Here is a 17353-nt window from a genome sequence, read left to right as displayed (position 1 = left end):
CCCTGGGGGAAATAGGTAAGAGACCGCCCCTTCCCAATGTAGGACATGGGGAGCACAGGGGGCTGGAGAGCCAGCCTCCTCCCCATGTAGGGGAGTGGGGGTTCTAAGAATCAGAGGCAGGAAGCCCAGGATCACACTGCCCCAGTAGGATTTAGATAGCTTCAGTGTACATCAGGCCACACAGCAGGTAAAACATGCCGGCAGGGCCCTGCCCCAGAGAACTTACAGGCTAGGCTCCAGTGATGGTGGCACAGAACCTGGTGGGGTTTGGGGGCTATTTGGAGGAAGAGGGTTTGACGTACACTACCTGAGAGGCTGCTCCAGCAAAGTGGGTCCATGAGAAAGAGAGGGGAAAGCAGCCCAGAGAAAAACGAAGATGGATCATAGGGAATGCAAGGAGCTGGAGGAGGGTGGAGGACGGCAGGATGAGATGTGTGCTGTGGCAGGGTCTGTTCCTCACCTGTACACCATGATGGAGGAGCAGGCGCTGAGGTTGAGGCTGGTGGTGTTCATCCCTTTGCAGGACTCGTGCAGCGTGAACCCAAAGCAAACAAGGCAGGAGCAGATGGTCAGGCTGAATTTCAGCAGGAAGCAGAGCAGGAAGTAATGCTGAGTCTACAAACAGGGAGCAGCAAAAGCCAGTCAGTCATTCAGGAGACTGGCCTGGAATCAGAGGCATTTACTCCATGTCAGCCTTTCCTCCCAGCTTTCTACAGTCTCCCCTGCTCCAGCCTCGATGACAGCAGCAAGGGGCTGCACCGCCAGGACCCAGCCAAGACATTGGCAGCCCCAAAAGGGACACAGGCTGCCCGGGCTTCCCTTCATCCTGTTGCCATCAAAGGATGGCGATGATGTGAGTCAAGTCAACGGGACAGAATGTCCAAACGGGGCAGCTGGAAAGCACATGAGTCCCCGTGACTGCTCCCCAGTCCTAGATAACCTCGGATGGGAAGTGCAGGCTGTTCCCATCCAACACGCTTCCTACCTTTTTAGGAATGGCGGTTAAATTTTTCCCAGTTGCCATGGACATGACGGAGCTGTGGGGGGGCTTGCCCAGAAGAGAGACACTGGGGAAACAGACAGAGGTTAGTCCCGATGGCGTCTCCAACCCCACATCATGTCATCCAAAACAGCAGCCCTAGCACCTGAACTAAAGGAGAAGCAAATCTCACTGCTTCTAGCACTAGCATGGAAAACCTCGGCCAGGCCCCCAGCCACGCAAAGGGCATTTCTACAGCATCATTTGGTTTGCTAAACTCAAAGTGCTCTGACAATATACTTCTATTTTCTTAGCCCTATACCCCAAGCAATCCAGGAAGTGGAAGGTTCAAATGGCAAGGGGTAAGCTAACCTCCAGGTGAGTGACTGGGATACATGGTCATATCAGCAAAAAGAATGAGGAGTACTTGTGGCACCTTAGAGACTAAAAATGTATTTGGGCATAGGCTTTTGTGGGCTAAAACCCACTTCATCGGATGCATGCAGTGGAAAATACAGTAAGAAGATATATCTACACACAGAGAACATGAAAAAATGGGTGTTGCCATACCAACTCTAACAAGACTAATCAATTAAGGTGGGCTATTATCAGCAGGAGAAAAAAACTTTTTTTATGATAATCAGGATGGCTCATTTCAAACAGTTGACAAGAAGGTCTGAGTAACAGCAGGGGGGAAATTAGCATGGGAAATACCCCGAGAAGGGGTATACTATCTGCTATCCAAGATCCATAAACCTGGAAATCCTGGATGCCCCATCATCTCAGGCATTGGCACCCTGACAGCAGGATTGTCTGGCTATGTAGACTCTCTCCTCAGGCCCTACGCTACCAGCACTCCTAGCTATCTTCGAGACACCACTGACTTCCTGAGGAAACTACAAACCATTGGTGATCTTCCAGAAAACACCATCCTAGCCACTATGGATGTAGAAGCCCTCTACACCAACATTCCACACAAAGATGGACTACAAGCCATCAGGAACAGTATCCCCGATAATGTCACGGCAAACCTGGTGGCTGAATTTTGTGACTTTGTCCTCACCCACAACTATTTTACATTTGGGGACAATGTATACCTTCAAGTCAGCGGCACTGCTATGGGTACCCGCATGGCCCCATAGTATGCCAACATTTTTATGGCTGACTTAAAACAACCCTTCCTCAGCTCTCATCCCCTAACGCCCCTACTCTACTTGCGCTACATTGATGACATCATCATCATCTGGACCCATGGAAGAGAAGCCCTTGAGGAATTCCACCATGATTTCAACAATTTTCATCCCACCATCAACCTCAGTCCACACAAGAGATCCACTTCCTGGACACTACAGTGCTAATAAGCGATGGTCACATAAACACCACCCTATACCGGAAACCTACTGACCGCTATACTTACCTACATGCCTCCAGCTTTCATCCAGACCACATCACACGATCCATTGTCTACAGCCAAGCTCTAAGATACAACCGCATTTGCTCCAATCCCTCAGACAGAGACAAACACCTACAAGATCTCTATCAAGAGTTCTTAAAACTACAATACCCACCTGCTGAAGTGAAGAAACAGATTGACAGAGCCAGACGAATACCCAGAAGTCACCTACTCCAGGACAGGCCCAAAAAAGAAAGTAACAGAACGCTACTAGCCGTCACCTTCAGCCCCCAACTAAAACCTCTCCAGCACATCATCCTTAAGGATAGGTTGTAGATCCTTGATGATCCCTCACTCTCACAGATCTTGGGAGACAGGCCAGTCCTCGCTTACAGACAGCCCCACAACCTGAAGCAAATACTCACCAGCAACCACACACCAAAAACACTAACCCAGGAACCTATCCTTGCAACAAAGCCCGTTGCCAACTCTGTCCACATATCTATTCAAGGGACACCATCATAGGACCTAATCACATCAGCAACACCATCAGAGTCTCGTTCACCTGCACACCTACCAATGTGATATATGCCATCATGTGCCAGCAATGCCCCTCTGCCATGTACATTGGCCAAACCAGACAGTCTCTACGCAACAGAATAAATGGACACAAATCAGACGTCAAGAATTATAACATTAAAAAACCAGTCGGAGAACACTTCAACCTCCCTGGTCGCTCAATTACAGACCTAAAAGTCGCAATTTTCCAACAAAAAAAACTTCAAAAACAGACTCCGAGAAACTGCAGAACTGGAATTAATTTGCAAACTGGACACCATTAAATTAGGCTTGAATAAAGACTGGGAGTGGATGGGTCATTACACAAAGTAAAAACTATTTCCCATGCTAATTTTTCCCCTACTGTTACTCACACCTTCTTGTCAACTGTTTGAAATGGGCCATCCTGATTATCACCACAAAAGTTTTTTTTCTCCTGCTGATAATAGCCCACCTTAATTGATTAGCCTCGTTAGAGTTGGTATGGCCACACCCATTTTTTCATGTTCTCTGGGTATATATATCTTCCTACTGTATTTTCCACTGCATGCATCCGATGAAGTGGGTTTTAGTCCACGAAAGCTTATGCCCAAATAAATTTTTAGTCTCTAAGGTGCCACAAGTACTCCTCGTTCTTTTTGCTGATACAGACTAACACGGCTACCACTCTGAATGGCCATATCAGGGATACTCAAGCTGCAGCCCCTCTGGCTGTGCCTGATCATGAGTGATCTCCACACTGAGCGCAGCTCCAACCTTCCCAGCCACCAGGGAAGTTGTAAGGACATTGGAAGAGGCAAAATCTTCCTGCCTTCTACCAGCAAGGAGGGGAACTTGGAGGAATAAAGAACAATCACACTCTCTTGCCTCCTCGCTCACAGAAGCAAGAGAAGAAAGGAGAAACATCCCTCATCCCCTTGCAGTACCCAGGAGCACAGGAGGAGAGAGGGCAAATTTAAAGGGTCATTGAAGCCAGAGATGAATAAAGCACCCCTTAGATCATCCATCCCATCCCCTGCCAGAGCAACATTGTCACTGCAGAGTCACAGCCACACAGCAGACAGCCATACCACAATTTCCTGACCCCACACTATCGTATCAATGTGTGACCTCGTGTCCCGATGACACTGTGACGCTAAACCTCCCAGCATAGTGCCAGGACAGCTCTCCGACACCTTACAGCTCCAACTTTCCCCAAAGACAGCTCCTTCAGCTCCACGAGATGAGCACCACTGCTCTCTGCACGGAGCCACACTAAGAGGAAAGGCATGCCCTTACCACGTTAACCAACACGCCATCACGAGCACACGGGAAATCCTGAGATGGACAAGGCAGTTTGCAGTTTTCACATATGATAGCAGGTTGAAGTGAACATCTGGGGAAGCCTGTTACAAGGGCTCCATAACAAAGGGCAGGGCTAACGAAGCCAAGCCACAGACGAGCATTAACAATCTCTCAACATTTCTCCTTTCAGCCAAGGAGCTCACAGCCCTTTACAGACATCAGTTAGCCCTCACAATGTCCCTGAGAGGCACTGGCAGATATTAGCCCCATTTTGCAGATGGCAAAGCCACAGTAAAGGGAAATGTACCCAGGGAGATGCCCTCAACTCACTCACCTTAGCAGCGGGTAACAGAAACAGGAGAGCCATAGGATGTCCGTGGTGCTCAGAATGGGTGGCAGCTGCACCAGGCAGGACAGGAACTGAACAAAGAACCCCCACAGAGAAAGGCACGATCAGCAACAGGACTGGGAGAGCAACCACAGCCCCACCTGCTTCTCCCTGTGCCCCACCCCAGTAGGCGCAGGGACAGGTTGGATACTGGAGAATCTGGATTGCTTTGGAGATGCGCTGCAAAGCCCTGCCTGCTGCTCTGGACTGCATGGTGGCAAAGGCTAGAGACTGCCTTCTCCGGGAACAGCAGTGCCTACCCAAATCCCCAGGCTACAACACAGGGCAAGAGGGGGCCAAAGAACATTCCCTGCAGGAGGCTAGTTAAAACCCTGCCTAAGCAGAAGGGCAGTCTAGGCCAGGAGGCAACCAGAGTCTTATCATGGCTAGCTTAGTAACTGCCCTCATCAAAGAGTGTTCATTAATAGGATTATGTTCAATCAGCAATGTGCGTAACTGAAACAAGTGTACTGGATACACAGGATCCCGACCATAAGAGATGTATAAACCCTGGAGAAAGCCAAACCCCACCTCCTTCCAGGGCTGACCCACCCCATTGGGCTACATCTTCACATACCCCCCAGCTTTCCTCCCCTAAGCCCCGCGAGGGTCGGGGACTCACCTGAATGACCACCAGAGTCAGCTGGCACTGCAGCAAGAAGAGGAAACACTTGCGGATCCCGTACGTCGCATGCCTGGCCTGCAAGGAAGCACAAGCCCCCACAGGGCAATCACTGGGAGGGTACCTGCTGCAAGGAGCCCAAGGGGAGCTTATACCCACTTTGCATGGAACATCCACGCAGCGACGACCTCGACCTCCCAGGAAATATTTTGGGTGGTTGAGGCAGAGTCTCTGGCCCGTATGGGGAGAGTGGGAGAGGAGTTAAACTTGGTGTGGGGCAAGGGAGAGGATGGTAGGGGTGTAGGTGCAGAATTAAGTCTGGAGCTGAACCTCTGCAAACATCTTTGCCTTTCCAGGTTTAATGCTAACTTTGCAGTAAAGGCTTTTCTGCCTGGAGACCTCCATAGGCACGTTCCTTACTCATTTTACTAAAGTCAGGATCCTGGTGCCACAATGCACTCCATCCTCCCATTGTCCTGCTGCATCTTTGAGTAGCAAAGCTTTTACACCCGTCAGAGAACTCACTGCAAGGTCTCACCATAGACCCAAGACTATTTGCTATGACATTCTCATGCTGACTGCCTGGCTCTCCCATGTCTGACATGCTTCACTGGAAAGGGAGAAGTCAGGTAGAATAATATCTCCTCGATGCTGGCCAAGCAAAGGGCAGCTGGGTATCAGCAGAGAGTGCTATGGATGTAGTTCACAAAGGGGCTAAAGAAGCTGAATGGAAGGCCTCACCACTGCTAAAATAGCCAAATAAGACTCCTGCTTTGCTCTTCGGGACAGACAGGTAGGATTATTAGGACTGGAGATCTTTATAGTCCGGCTGTGGTTTTGGATGGATAGACAGACCGTCGGCAAACCAAAGGGGGAATGTAGCAGACTCACCTGTTCTATAAGTCGGATGATACTGATGCTTTCTTCCTGGTGGAAGGATAAGGAGCAGGGCAAGCTGTTGAGCTGGCCTGAGAGCTGCAGAGGTGTAAGGTCATCTGAGACTTGTGCCATGTTAGTGCTTGTGGCATAGCCAAAAGTCTCCCAGGAGCAGCGGGATGGATAGAGGGGATCCAACGCTATGCTGCACAGACAACAGTGCAATGGTAAGGCAAGGCATCACCGCATGTGGAGAAAACCATGTGCACACTAAGGATCAAGTACATAACATGTATATTCACACATTACACATGTTGTAAATACATCACCTATGGCTCCCTGTGGGAGTTTCGAAAGCGCCCAATGGATTTAGGAGCAAATCCCACCTGCTTTCAATTAACACCAAGGTTTCCAGAAGTGACTAAGGATTTTGGGTACCTCAGTTCTGGGGGCCCAATCTGAGGGCCCAGGTTTGTAAGAGATGGGTGCCCCGCACTTTCTGAAAATCAAGCTCCTTGATGGTGTCTCATGTGATGACCCAAGATCACTCGTCACCTCTGAAACATCTTGGCCTCAGTCTACAATTGATCTGACTCATGATGAGAGGCAGATCAGCCAATGACAAATGCAGTCTAACACACTAAGCCTGACGCTCTAGGAAACAAAGGAGTAGATAAAATGTTGTAATTTTACCTAGGAGACATCATGGCATATGCATGAAAGGAATTGGTGTGGCAAGAAAATTGATATAAAAACAAGATACATTATTATTTTTCAAACAATTGTAGTCAATTTTACCCTGTATTTGTAGTTTTTAAAACAGGGTGCTCCTAAGTCCTTTAGGCACTTTTTAAAAAGTATCCCTTCAATCTCCAACAAATACTTAACATGTGCATATCCTCTGGAACACACGGAAATCTGGCCTCGATTTAGATAGAACATTTATATGCAGACATCCAGTTGAGCACGTGCATCTATGTTTGCAGCATTTACACAGAAAGCTCCCCAGTTTTTTGTAAAACACACGTGCAAAAGTAAGCATACATCTCCCAAGGATCAGAGTGGTGGCCGTGTTAGTCTGGATCTGTAAAAAGTGACAAAGAGTCCTGTGGCACCTTATAGACTAACAGACGTATTGGAGCATAAGCTTTCGTGGGTGAATACCCACATGCGTCTGATGCATCTCCCAAGTGCACTAGTATGGACATTTGCACAGACGAGCCTGACTTGTATAGTGCAGATCAGGTGCTTTTCACACATACCTTTAAAAACGTGGGTCCAACTCCCCTTCCAAATAATTTATTCCCACAAACTAAGCTACACTACTAAGTTGATTAGTATCGTTGCCAGGCGACATGAGCAATCACCCCACCCAAAGATAGGTGGTTTCAAAAACCTCTCAAGGCAGAAAAAAAAAGGCTGGTGCTAATGGAATACGTCAACTGTGAGCAGTGCGAGCCGCTATTTCCTCACACACGCAACAACCAACCAGTTTGAGGAGTCCAGACCCAGCTTTCCCACCTGATGTCACTCTGCAGGAAGAGGCAGCTGTTCCGCAGGTTGGCAGAGCTCCCCAGACAGCAGGTCACCTCTCCATACTCCTGCATGATCTTGATCATCTCGCACATGGCTGCGAGAGGATGACAAAGGGAGACTTAATGCCTTACCGTAGCATGTAAAACACTGGCACAGCAGCATTTTAAATCTCCTCTCACCCTGATTTCATTTTTGGAGACAAACAGTTAAACCTGTTAAAGGTTACCAGATCAACACACCTAAAGACTGCTCTTTGGAACTGAGTCCTTCAGACAACAAAGGCTAAGCCCATCAGCTTTTTGACCTTAAAAATATATGATCTGAGGTTAAAAGATATTGCCCTTCACATTTACTAGGAATTCCCCAATGAGTTATAAACCAACATCAAGAACAGACCCTCCAAAACAGATCTCAGAAGCTTTATTTTAACTGTCCACACAAACCCCTCTTCTTCCCACACTGTGTTCCCCCACCAGGAAGCTCTATGATCTAGCCTCCAATAAAGGGAAGGCAAAAATCATCCTCTCACTTCACTAAATGTTCTTGCCACTTCAGGACAGGTGTATGCAATCCAATCCTAGCTAGTCTATGCCTTTGGAAAGAAATAACTGCTCTCCTGGTACCCTATGCATCTGCCCGTGGAGGGAAGGGGTGGAATTTTGATCCAGAGCCATTTGAATCTTTGCCTCCCCTGCATGGGGCACTGTTCCTTGAGCTTACAATTAACATGGACTTGGCTGCAGAGCACAAAGGCCTTGTTAAAAAAATGTCTGGGAAATAATTTAAAATAAGGATTTCCCATTTAAATAGCGACTTTCATGCAAGACTGAGTCACTTTACCCACATTCACAAGGAGTATTATCCCCATTTTACAGATGAAGGAATTAAGGCACCAAGGGGGAAGTGATATAAACAAAGTCATGCAGAAAGCTAGTGGTAGTCAGGTAGTCCACTAATACCACTGCCATAGTAGGAAATGACTTCTAGGAAGTGATTTCTGAGCCATGTAAGCAAATGATCACTGCAAGGGGAGATCAAAGCCTCCAAATTCCTCTGCAGGTTGCTAATACTTATTATTAAGTAATGAGCAGCAGTGTTGTAGATGCTCATTTCTGTAACTCCTATTAAAGCTAACAGCAGGGGGAGTTTCTTAGGGGTTGTGCTCACTATAGCAAGATAATGGTAAAACTCCCATTGATCTGGCCCTCAGCACATAAGATTGCTATGGAGGCTCACCCACCCGAAATCCCCCTCCCAGTTTGCTGCAGGGTCTCCCCACCCCTCCACGCTCTCATGACCCACAGCAACTATCTGGAGAAGATGTTTGGCAGCTGATATGTGGGACAGGCCCAGCCCAGCGGTCACTTACTCTCTGAGGTGCAATCCGTAAAGAGGGGCACCAGCAAAGGCACATTGTCAATGTTCTGCAGGTGAGGTCTGACCTGGTGGATCCCTCGAGGAAGTTTGGCCTGTAGGGGAAGAAGAAAGAGATTAAGGTGGCAGGAGAAAATTGTAAATTAATATCAAGGTGGTGATTACAGCCCCCCCACTGCTGCATTCAAATCTCTGTGGGGCGAGATTCCTGCGATTGCAGGATCGGGCTTAAGTTGCTGTCCACTGTAGAGAGAGCTTGGCTTTCTTAAATGAGTGTAAAACACAGCTCCTGCTGAAGCATTACTTTGCAATTCACATGCCGATTGGCCCATGCTCTCCCCCATGATTCACTATTTGCCCTTTGCAGATGCAGCATGACCCAACAGTGGTCAGGATTTAACTAGCGTTTGAGCATCCAGCCAGAACACTAGTTCAGACACTGCATTAGGAAGAGATTGAATCCTTCAATTCAACCTGGAACACCAGCCCAGGACAACCAACTGAGTCAAGAGCGGATGTCAGGCTAGCCCGTCTGCTGGGGCTAGCCTTCCAGGGCAAAAGGGACCACTTTGCACAAGGGCTGCCCCACAAGGGGGAGAGACTGGTCAGGGATATGAGGGGGGGGATGTTGCTTGATGGAGCAGGAGGGAAAAATTAACATGAAAAAAGGAATGGAGGGGGAATGGCTCCAGGGGGAGGAAGGGGATATAGACTGAGCCAGTGAGAGAAGGGTACTTCCCCTGTGAGAGTTTTTGGCTGTCTGAAAGCCAGGCTCTTTGGGACTCTCTGCTGTCTCCCAGTGTGTCTGTGGGGTAGGTGGGGAGAAGGGGCAGGTATTTCATCTGCAACCCAGCTGAAATTTAAAAAGATAAGTTTTCTTTTTCTAAATAGCGGCCTACTGGAGTGGTTTTAAATTTGTGTCTCTGTGAGGCCAGTAGAAGCTACGTGCCATCTCCCAGACTTATGTGAGCCATCAGGCCTTCTGCTGCAGAAGAGCAGCATTTCCCAGTCATTGATCTGCTCTGACAGAGCCTGCTGCAGCCCAAGATTGGGAGAGGGGAAAAGTGTTTTCTGCCAGCACAGACCACCACCCATTATCCCCCCTTCCCCCCCCTCGCAAACACACACTTGGAGGAGGAAGGGTAGGGAATCCAGACGGAAAGAAAGAAGCCTCGTTTCTCCTCACAGCCTCCTGGGCAGTTCTGTGTATGGTCATCTCAACTCCTAAATCACCTAGCACTCTTTAAAGCTTCTCATGGGAAGAAGGAAGGAGAGCTTGCAAAGGGGCAAAACTGAACTACTTAGTGCTGGGAGTTGTGCAGGTCCTTGATGTCAAGCTGGGAAGAATCGAGAGACACAACACGAACTAATTAACAAACAAGGCTTACGTGAGGGTGGTGCTCCTGGAAAGCACCGAGGTGTTGCTCTTAACCAGAGAGTCAGTGTGGCATGGAGAAGGAAAGATACACTCACCCTGTTGCAGTCCTCCAAGAAGCTGGGGATATCGCTGTCTGTTGGCTGAAAGCTGATGAGATCCAAGTGCCCTTCCTCTTCCATCAGCAGCAGGCCCTCCACATCATCTCGAGAGACTGAAGCAGAGAGAAAGGCAGCGGTAAAAATAAGCACAGCCTTGTCTACACTGCACCGTTTCCAGCCATGTGCCCCTGCAACACACACAGCACCTTCACGTGGAACTGTGGAAGCCTGGAAACACAAGCCCTGATTTTCTAGGTTAGCTGCAGTCAGATCCCACTCAGCTGTCTCTTAAAATAAAAGATTTTTAAATGACTAATCTGCTCGGAGGCAGATGCATGCGCCTAGTCTCTAATCTTTTGACACATGATAGCTCTTCTGGCTCTGCCGCCTTTCTCCCTGCTCACACTGTCTTCTGGGGAGAGATTGGAGAAATCACATCTAAAGTGAGGAAGAAGAGCAACTTTCAGTCAAGAGACAGACCCACAGGATAAGTCCAACATTGCAAAAAAAACCAAACCCCGGTGGCATTGAGTCTCAGAGCCCAGGTCAACTGACTCGGGCTTGCGCTATGAGGCTAAAAATAGCAGTGTAGACATTCCTGCTCTGGCTTTGAGACCCACCCCTTCACCGGGTTCCAGAGCCCAAACTCCAGCCTGTGTAGGAACACCTACATTGCTATTTTAGCCCCACAGCGCAAGCCTGAGTCAGTTAACCTGGGCTCAAACATGCCCTCAACAACTACATCAAGGCTGTAGCAAAAATTGGAACTGCAAATGAACAACTCCACGGTAGGCTATTGCGTACACAATCATGATAATTACGTAGACAAAAGTGTGTGCGCACCCAGCTCCCATGATTGTGCACGGAACTACAGTAAGTGTGCGCACAAATCAGCAGTTAGATTCCTAAACGGCCAAGTGAGTGGCCAAATTACCATGACTTCATGGTACTCACACACACAAGTCATGCACATTCAGGTTTGGGCTCACAGTTCTAACAAGTTAGGATTGGTTTTAGTGGGTTAAGTACAGGTTAAACAGGACTGTCTTGGAAACAGTGAGGAACATTTGAGTGGCTTCCTAAGACTGCAGCAGCCTATTTTCTTCAGGGTTATTAGTGCAGGTTTCACTATGTGATATACATATGCTGAAGGGATAAACTGGACAGCTCATCCTTACCAGATTCCTGGTTTCATCCTCCAATGGGAGCCACCTAGTCACATCCCCTAACTGGCAGCTGTGGCGAGAAGCCACTGAGTCACAGCTGAACTCCACTGCTGGTTAGTAAACCCCAACCAGAGCATCCTATCTTGCTTACCATACACCACATTCGTTAGCTACAGGCAGACACACCCCGCCTCTGAATCATACAGCCACCTTTCCCAGAGGGAAGTTCTCTCACCCTGATTCAGGTCATCATGCAAAGAACCTGCATGGCTGGGACTGGAGGGAGGAATCTCTGACCCGGGCACATCTCCGTTGGGCGTTAAGGATATGTGGCAGTTCCAGCCGGTCTCAAGACCCATCTTCTCAGCAAAGACCTGGGGGAGAGCACACAAGATTTTACAGAGCTGATGCAGGGACCAGTGCTTTGGGGTCCAGATGCCCCCTGACCAGCATATGCCACTGAGACCATTAGGCAGCTCGATAGGGTTACTCTCGGACTATATGGGGATGAACTTCAAGGCAGGGGCCAAGCAAGTTCAGAAAGGGATACAGCAGAGATGTAGCCTACCTTGCTCTTGAGCTCATCTTCCAGGGAAAAGTAGACAAAACGAATGCAGGCACTGACCAGCCCATCAATGAGGCGGACGATGTCAAGTCGGGCCTGGTACTGGGATGAGACCATTCCCATGAAGATCTGACCACTCAGAGCCTGGATACAATCCTCCTTCTCCATCACTTCCCCAATCCCTTCTTCAGGCATGCAAACAACACGCAATCACATTGAGACACAAACACCCACATGTGCGTGCACACACGGACATAGATAACGAGACATGACCACATGGAGACAGGCACCCATATGCACAGAAACATGCAGACACACATGTACAGATGAACAGGTGGAAAGACACCCATTTGCCCAAACATACACAGTCACAAAAGGAGTTTTAAACACCCCAACATGCAGCCAAGAACACAGTGCAAAAACACACACAGCACAAAAACACACACAGCATGGGAAGGAAGAAAATAAAATAAAGGATGCTAGTCAGTTACAAGAAAGGGGTGGGAAGGGCACAGTACATGTGCTGCATGATGTACACATATGCATTTTAAGTACATCATACTGTGCTTAAACAACACAGCAAGTCTGGAGGAAGCTGACAGCCATGAAACTGAAGGGGAGTTGATCTCAAGTAATTGGATCAAACACGTTCTCTCTAGGGATGCTGCAGTGGCTCCAGAATGACTTGTTAAGGATTTAGACTGACAGGATTCCTTCATCAGATCAGGGTGTGATTAACGTGACCTCGATGCAGTACGCAGTAAAGGATCCTGGTGTAGCACGAGAAATTGTACAATGAAACATTGTATAATCGCTAATTATGCCTCCCAACTCCCACGTGAAACCATGTTACCTCATTTTACAGAATGGGGAACTGAGGCACATAGGGGTTAGCGCCGCAATTTTCCAAAGGAATCAAAGGGAATTAGGCACTTCCTGACTCCTTTGAAAAACCCTGCATAAGTAACTTGCATAAGATTGCACAGATGCAAAGCCAGGAACAGAACTTAAAGAGTCCTGAGTCTCAGTCCCCTGCTTTAATAAATTAGACTACCCTCAAGTGTAACTATTGTCTTACAAATTTAGATAACTTTACGATAGAAATACACTTGCCAGCAGCATAAGTAATTATTTCCCTTTAAGGGAATGCTTAGATCTCAATTTCCAACCACTGCTTTGGAGAGCAAAGCTGCTACAGCTCCAGACTGATTGGGAATGGGAGACCCAGCTCAGCAATACATCCCACAAGAGGAGGAGAGAGACATACCATCAGAGCTCCAGCTGTTCCTTCTGCTGCTCTGTTTGATGGGTGTAGTCCCAGGAAGGTCACAGGATGTGAAGATGGCACTCTGTCCAGGGACCTGAACCAGTTCTATGCACTTGCCATTGAGCTGGGAGGACAAGGCACAGTGCATTGGCTTGTAGGCAAAGGCAGAACAATAGCCTGAGAGGCATGCTCGCTGGTAGAAATCCAACACTTTCTTCCTATATGGAAGACACAAGATAATAGCAAAAGCTATCAGAGGCAGGCTGCCATTCTGACACCAGTATAACCTCTGGGAGCTCTGGGCTGGAGGAAATCAGCAATACAAGTTTCCTGGACCACTCCCTATAAGTTTATTTCTAACACTGATCAGAGACTGGTCTAAAGAGACCATTCCTATAGCTTGTATTCTTTGAGCTACAGCCACTAGAGGGAGCCCTGAGCGTCTGAGCATCCTGTAAGAGGCAGTGATGCACCCACAGAGCGGGTGAACAGACAAACTAATGTAGCATATTTGTGATGGAATTGGAGCTGCCTGTGATAATTTATGAACACTAGATGTGTTATGTAGCTGTCTGATTATTGCCAGGGGGTTCGTTGCATGAGTACTTGGGATTAATTCACCAACAAGGCTGTTTACTTGTGAGTAGGAAGAGGGCAATAGGCCAGATAACACTTCAGCAAACACTGTGTGGCCAATGCTGGAGCCACTCAGACCTCACTAAACAGGTTTCCCCAGGCAGATCTCAGCCCCTATCACAGGAGCAGGGAGATCAGAGGACTCATGAGGGTTTAAAGTCACACACTTCTCAAGGGAGAGACAGGGCTTCTGAGTAAATGTGAACCCAGACTTCGGAGGTCAGAGGGATCTGGGGTAAGACAGGCCTTTAGCTCAGACAGATATGCATCCAGACAATTTATTGTTTTAAAAACCCATTTCTCATGTTACGCTGTGCTCCCACTGTTAAGATTAAACAATACATTGTTTTAAGAAGACTGTTTTGGGACACACTATTCGTCACTGGTCACAGCTCCCGAAGGAAAGAACGGCAGAGAGCTGAATGCAGTTGGACCTGCTGAGCAATCATGGTTGGCACACACCCATACAGGATGCTGTAGCATCACAGGATTCTACCCAGGAAGGCAAAGGCTCAAGGCCTAAGAACTGGAGGGAGTGCACTCAGAGAGAAAGGAAGGAATGAGAGGTGCAGCTAGCACTGAGCCATGACAATATTATATAGATTTGCATGGTGCAGCGACACAAAGCCAATGCAAGTTGAACAAAGAGCCCCTCCATCACAGTACACCAGTGGTGCAGTTCCAAATAGCTGCATTTAAAGGCACATTGTCAACATGCAGTCATTGGAGTAGCTTAAAATTCCATGTTTGTTTTAAATTTGCAGCGGTAACATTAGGCTGGGCCAGAACTACTCAACACAGAGTTTTTAATCAATGCCTTGTAAAAGAAATACTCAAAAAAGTAACAGGTCTTAACACCTGAAGATAGCCAGACACACTAGCACAGTGGTCCCCAACGCGGTGCACGCCGGCGCCATGGCACCCGCTGGGGCATCTATGTGCGCCCGCATACTGGCCAGCGGACAAGCATCCGCCAAAATGCCGCCGACAAGCAGCGTCATCCAGAGACGTCGCCGCCGAAATGCCGCCAAAGCCTCTGGATGACGCTGCTTGTCGGCGGCATTTCGGCGGCGACGTCTATTGACATTGCCGCTTCTTGGCGGCATTTCAGCAGATGCTCGTCCACCGGCCACGGTCTGCGGTGGCTCATCGTCTGGCGCCCGCCAGACGAAAAAGTCAGGGACCACTGCACTAGCAGAATGTAATGCAGGCCAACAAAACAAATCAGGACTGATCTGTCAAATGACAAAAGGTGACAATAATGACATGAGGAGCACCAAATCCGCCCCGGCAAGATACAACTAATAGCTGGAATGTACCACTCCTTGTATGCAGATATGGGACTTCCCAGAGATAACGGAACAAAATCCTATTGCCACCATCACTGAACTTGCTTAGAATTCTTGGGCACACTTTACAGTGAGGTTCCATTTATAAACAATTTAGAAAGGGTTTATAAATGATGAACAAATGTTTTAATAAATGGTTGGTAAATTGTTAAGAGTCCAACGGGTCAATAGATTGCTTATAACCATGTAACCCCTTTTAACGATGTGCTTATAACCAACTACAGACAACTCACATTTATAACAGCTATTTATCATTTATAAATGGCTTATAAAGTATTGTTATGTGGAGCCTTAATATAAACAGAATTCTCTCCAGTAATTAATTTTAAACCAGCAACTCCTGTATGCCAATGAGGTAAGGCCACCCACCTGTCAGAGCCGGAGAGGGGGTAGATATCAGCACCATCCCAAAAGTCTGTGCAGGCCTCAAGAATGATGTCAGCTGTCCCGTGAGAAAGCATCTGCTCAGTGCCTAGGGGAAAAACGGGTAGGTGTCTCACCTGTACATTCCCAACCAAGGGATTGAATTCCAATGGCTCCTTTGACAGTTAAAAACTACAGAGTATCCCACAATAAGACAGAACGTCCTGATCTACCCAATACATCCCCACTGGCCATGTCAAGAGTGTGTCAGCCACTGAACAGAGACTGTTCAAGAGGAGATGATGTAGGTTTGGCTGCTCTTTGCCTGGCTATAAGTTAACTGAGCTAGTGGTAAATTGTGGACCTGGTAGCCAGTTCCAGTACCTCTCCCCTTACACTGCAATGATCTTTCTCCTGCAGAAAAGTGAGGACCAGGTTGCTTCTGTATCCAGTACTCCTCCAAATCAGGGTATAACCAGGAGTAATGGAGCCATGAGATGAAACTAAGTAACGGGAAATTTGAGTTGAACAACGGTGAAAGCCTGTTAATAGACTGGAGCCTATTAGATTGGAGGCAGCATGGACTAGAGGTTAAGGACACAGGACTGGGACACAGGAGACCTGGGTTCTATTCATTGGCCTGGCAAGTCACTTCACCTCCCTGTGCCTCAGATAACGATACTGACCTCCTTTGTAAAGCGCTTTGAGATCTACTGATGAAAAGCACTGGATAAGAGTGAAGTATTAGTATTGTCAGCACTATTCCACAGGAGAATTTGGGTGTTTAACGGTCATTGCGTGGGGCATTTAAAACGAGGCGGGACGAAAGCTCTAGAAGACGCACTGTAGAGGAGAACCCCTCGCACTGACCAGAGGAAGAGCCAGGATTCCTTAACGTCCATGATCTTTTAGATCTTTCCATCTTTTCCAATTCTAGGATACTTTAAGGCTGAACAATAACCTGCAACTCATCCAGCTGGGCCTGGGTGTTCCAGGGTGTCTCAGATCATCATGTGATTTTTCACTTATCTGGTACAAGACCCGGGCATGGTAGGTAGATCAAAAGTCAAGGATGGAGGGGCTGCCTTTCCTCCAGAGTTTCTCTCTCATTAGCTCATGTGGAAACATTAACATTACATGCACATAGCTTTCACTGTCAAGGTTAATTTGATCCCTCCTCCAGCTGCTCTGTGACTGCCCCCAATGGCTTCAAAGCTGATCTAAAGAAAAAAAAAATCACTTCCAAAAAGCGAGTCCAAAGACTCTTGCAGGCATTGCTGCCGAGTGCCGACACTCATGCTAGCCAATGAGGTCAAGAGCCAAGAATATCCGTTCATGCAAATCAGGCGGGGACCTTCATGAATACTTGAGGATTTTCCAAAACATACCAGCTCTCTGCTTTGTACTAAAAATAGACACCACACGCTGAGTTTATCAGCATAACAAATATCTGAATGCAATAGGAGCAGAATGTGAAAGAGGGGACTTGTTAGAGGAACACAATGGACAGCTTGTGTGAGG

At 47.7% G+C, this 17353-nt stretch overlaps 1 protein-coding gene across 1 annotated transcript in view; it reads right to left on the bottom strand.

The window, feature by feature from the left end:
- TMEM94 (transmembrane protein 94) overlaps positions 1 to 17353 on the bottom strand; it is an 86814-nt gene that overhangs the window by 3023 nt on the left and 66438 nt on the right. Inside the window, exons 17-28 of the mRNA XM_026654410.2 lie at positions 15839 to 15941; positions 13485 to 13702; positions 12221 to 12402; positions 11888 to 12026; positions 10484 to 10599; positions 9006 to 9105; positions 7622 to 7730; positions 6116 to 6305; positions 5225 to 5302; positions 4549 to 4634; positions 986 to 1067; positions 461 to 615 (exon numbers count right to left, since the gene is read on the bottom strand). Coding sequence (XP_026510195.1) covers positions 461 to 615; positions 986 to 1067; positions 4549 to 4634; positions 5225 to 5302; positions 6116 to 6305; positions 7622 to 7730; positions 9006 to 9105; positions 10484 to 10599; positions 11888 to 12026; positions 12221 to 12402; positions 13485 to 13702; positions 15839 to 15941 — 1558 coding nt within the window. The remainder of the gene's footprint in view (positions 1 to 460; positions 616 to 985; positions 1068 to 4548; positions 4635 to 5224; positions 5303 to 6115; positions 6306 to 7621; positions 7731 to 9005; positions 9106 to 10483; positions 10600 to 11887; positions 12027 to 12220; positions 12403 to 13484; positions 13703 to 15838; positions 15942 to 17353) is intronic.

This window comes from Terrapene carolina, unplaced genomic scaffold (assembly GCF_002925995.2).
Source record: "Terrapene carolina triunguis isolate 2854851 unplaced genomic scaffold, T_m_triunguis-2.0 Scaffold192, whole genome shotgun sequence".
In the NCBI taxonomy this organism is placed as follows: domain Eukaryota; kingdom Metazoa; phylum Chordata; order Testudines; family Emydidae; genus Terrapene; species Terrapene triunguis.
The sequence above is the reverse complement of the archived record's forward strand: the minus strand, read 5'-3'. Positions and strand labels throughout refer to the sequence as shown.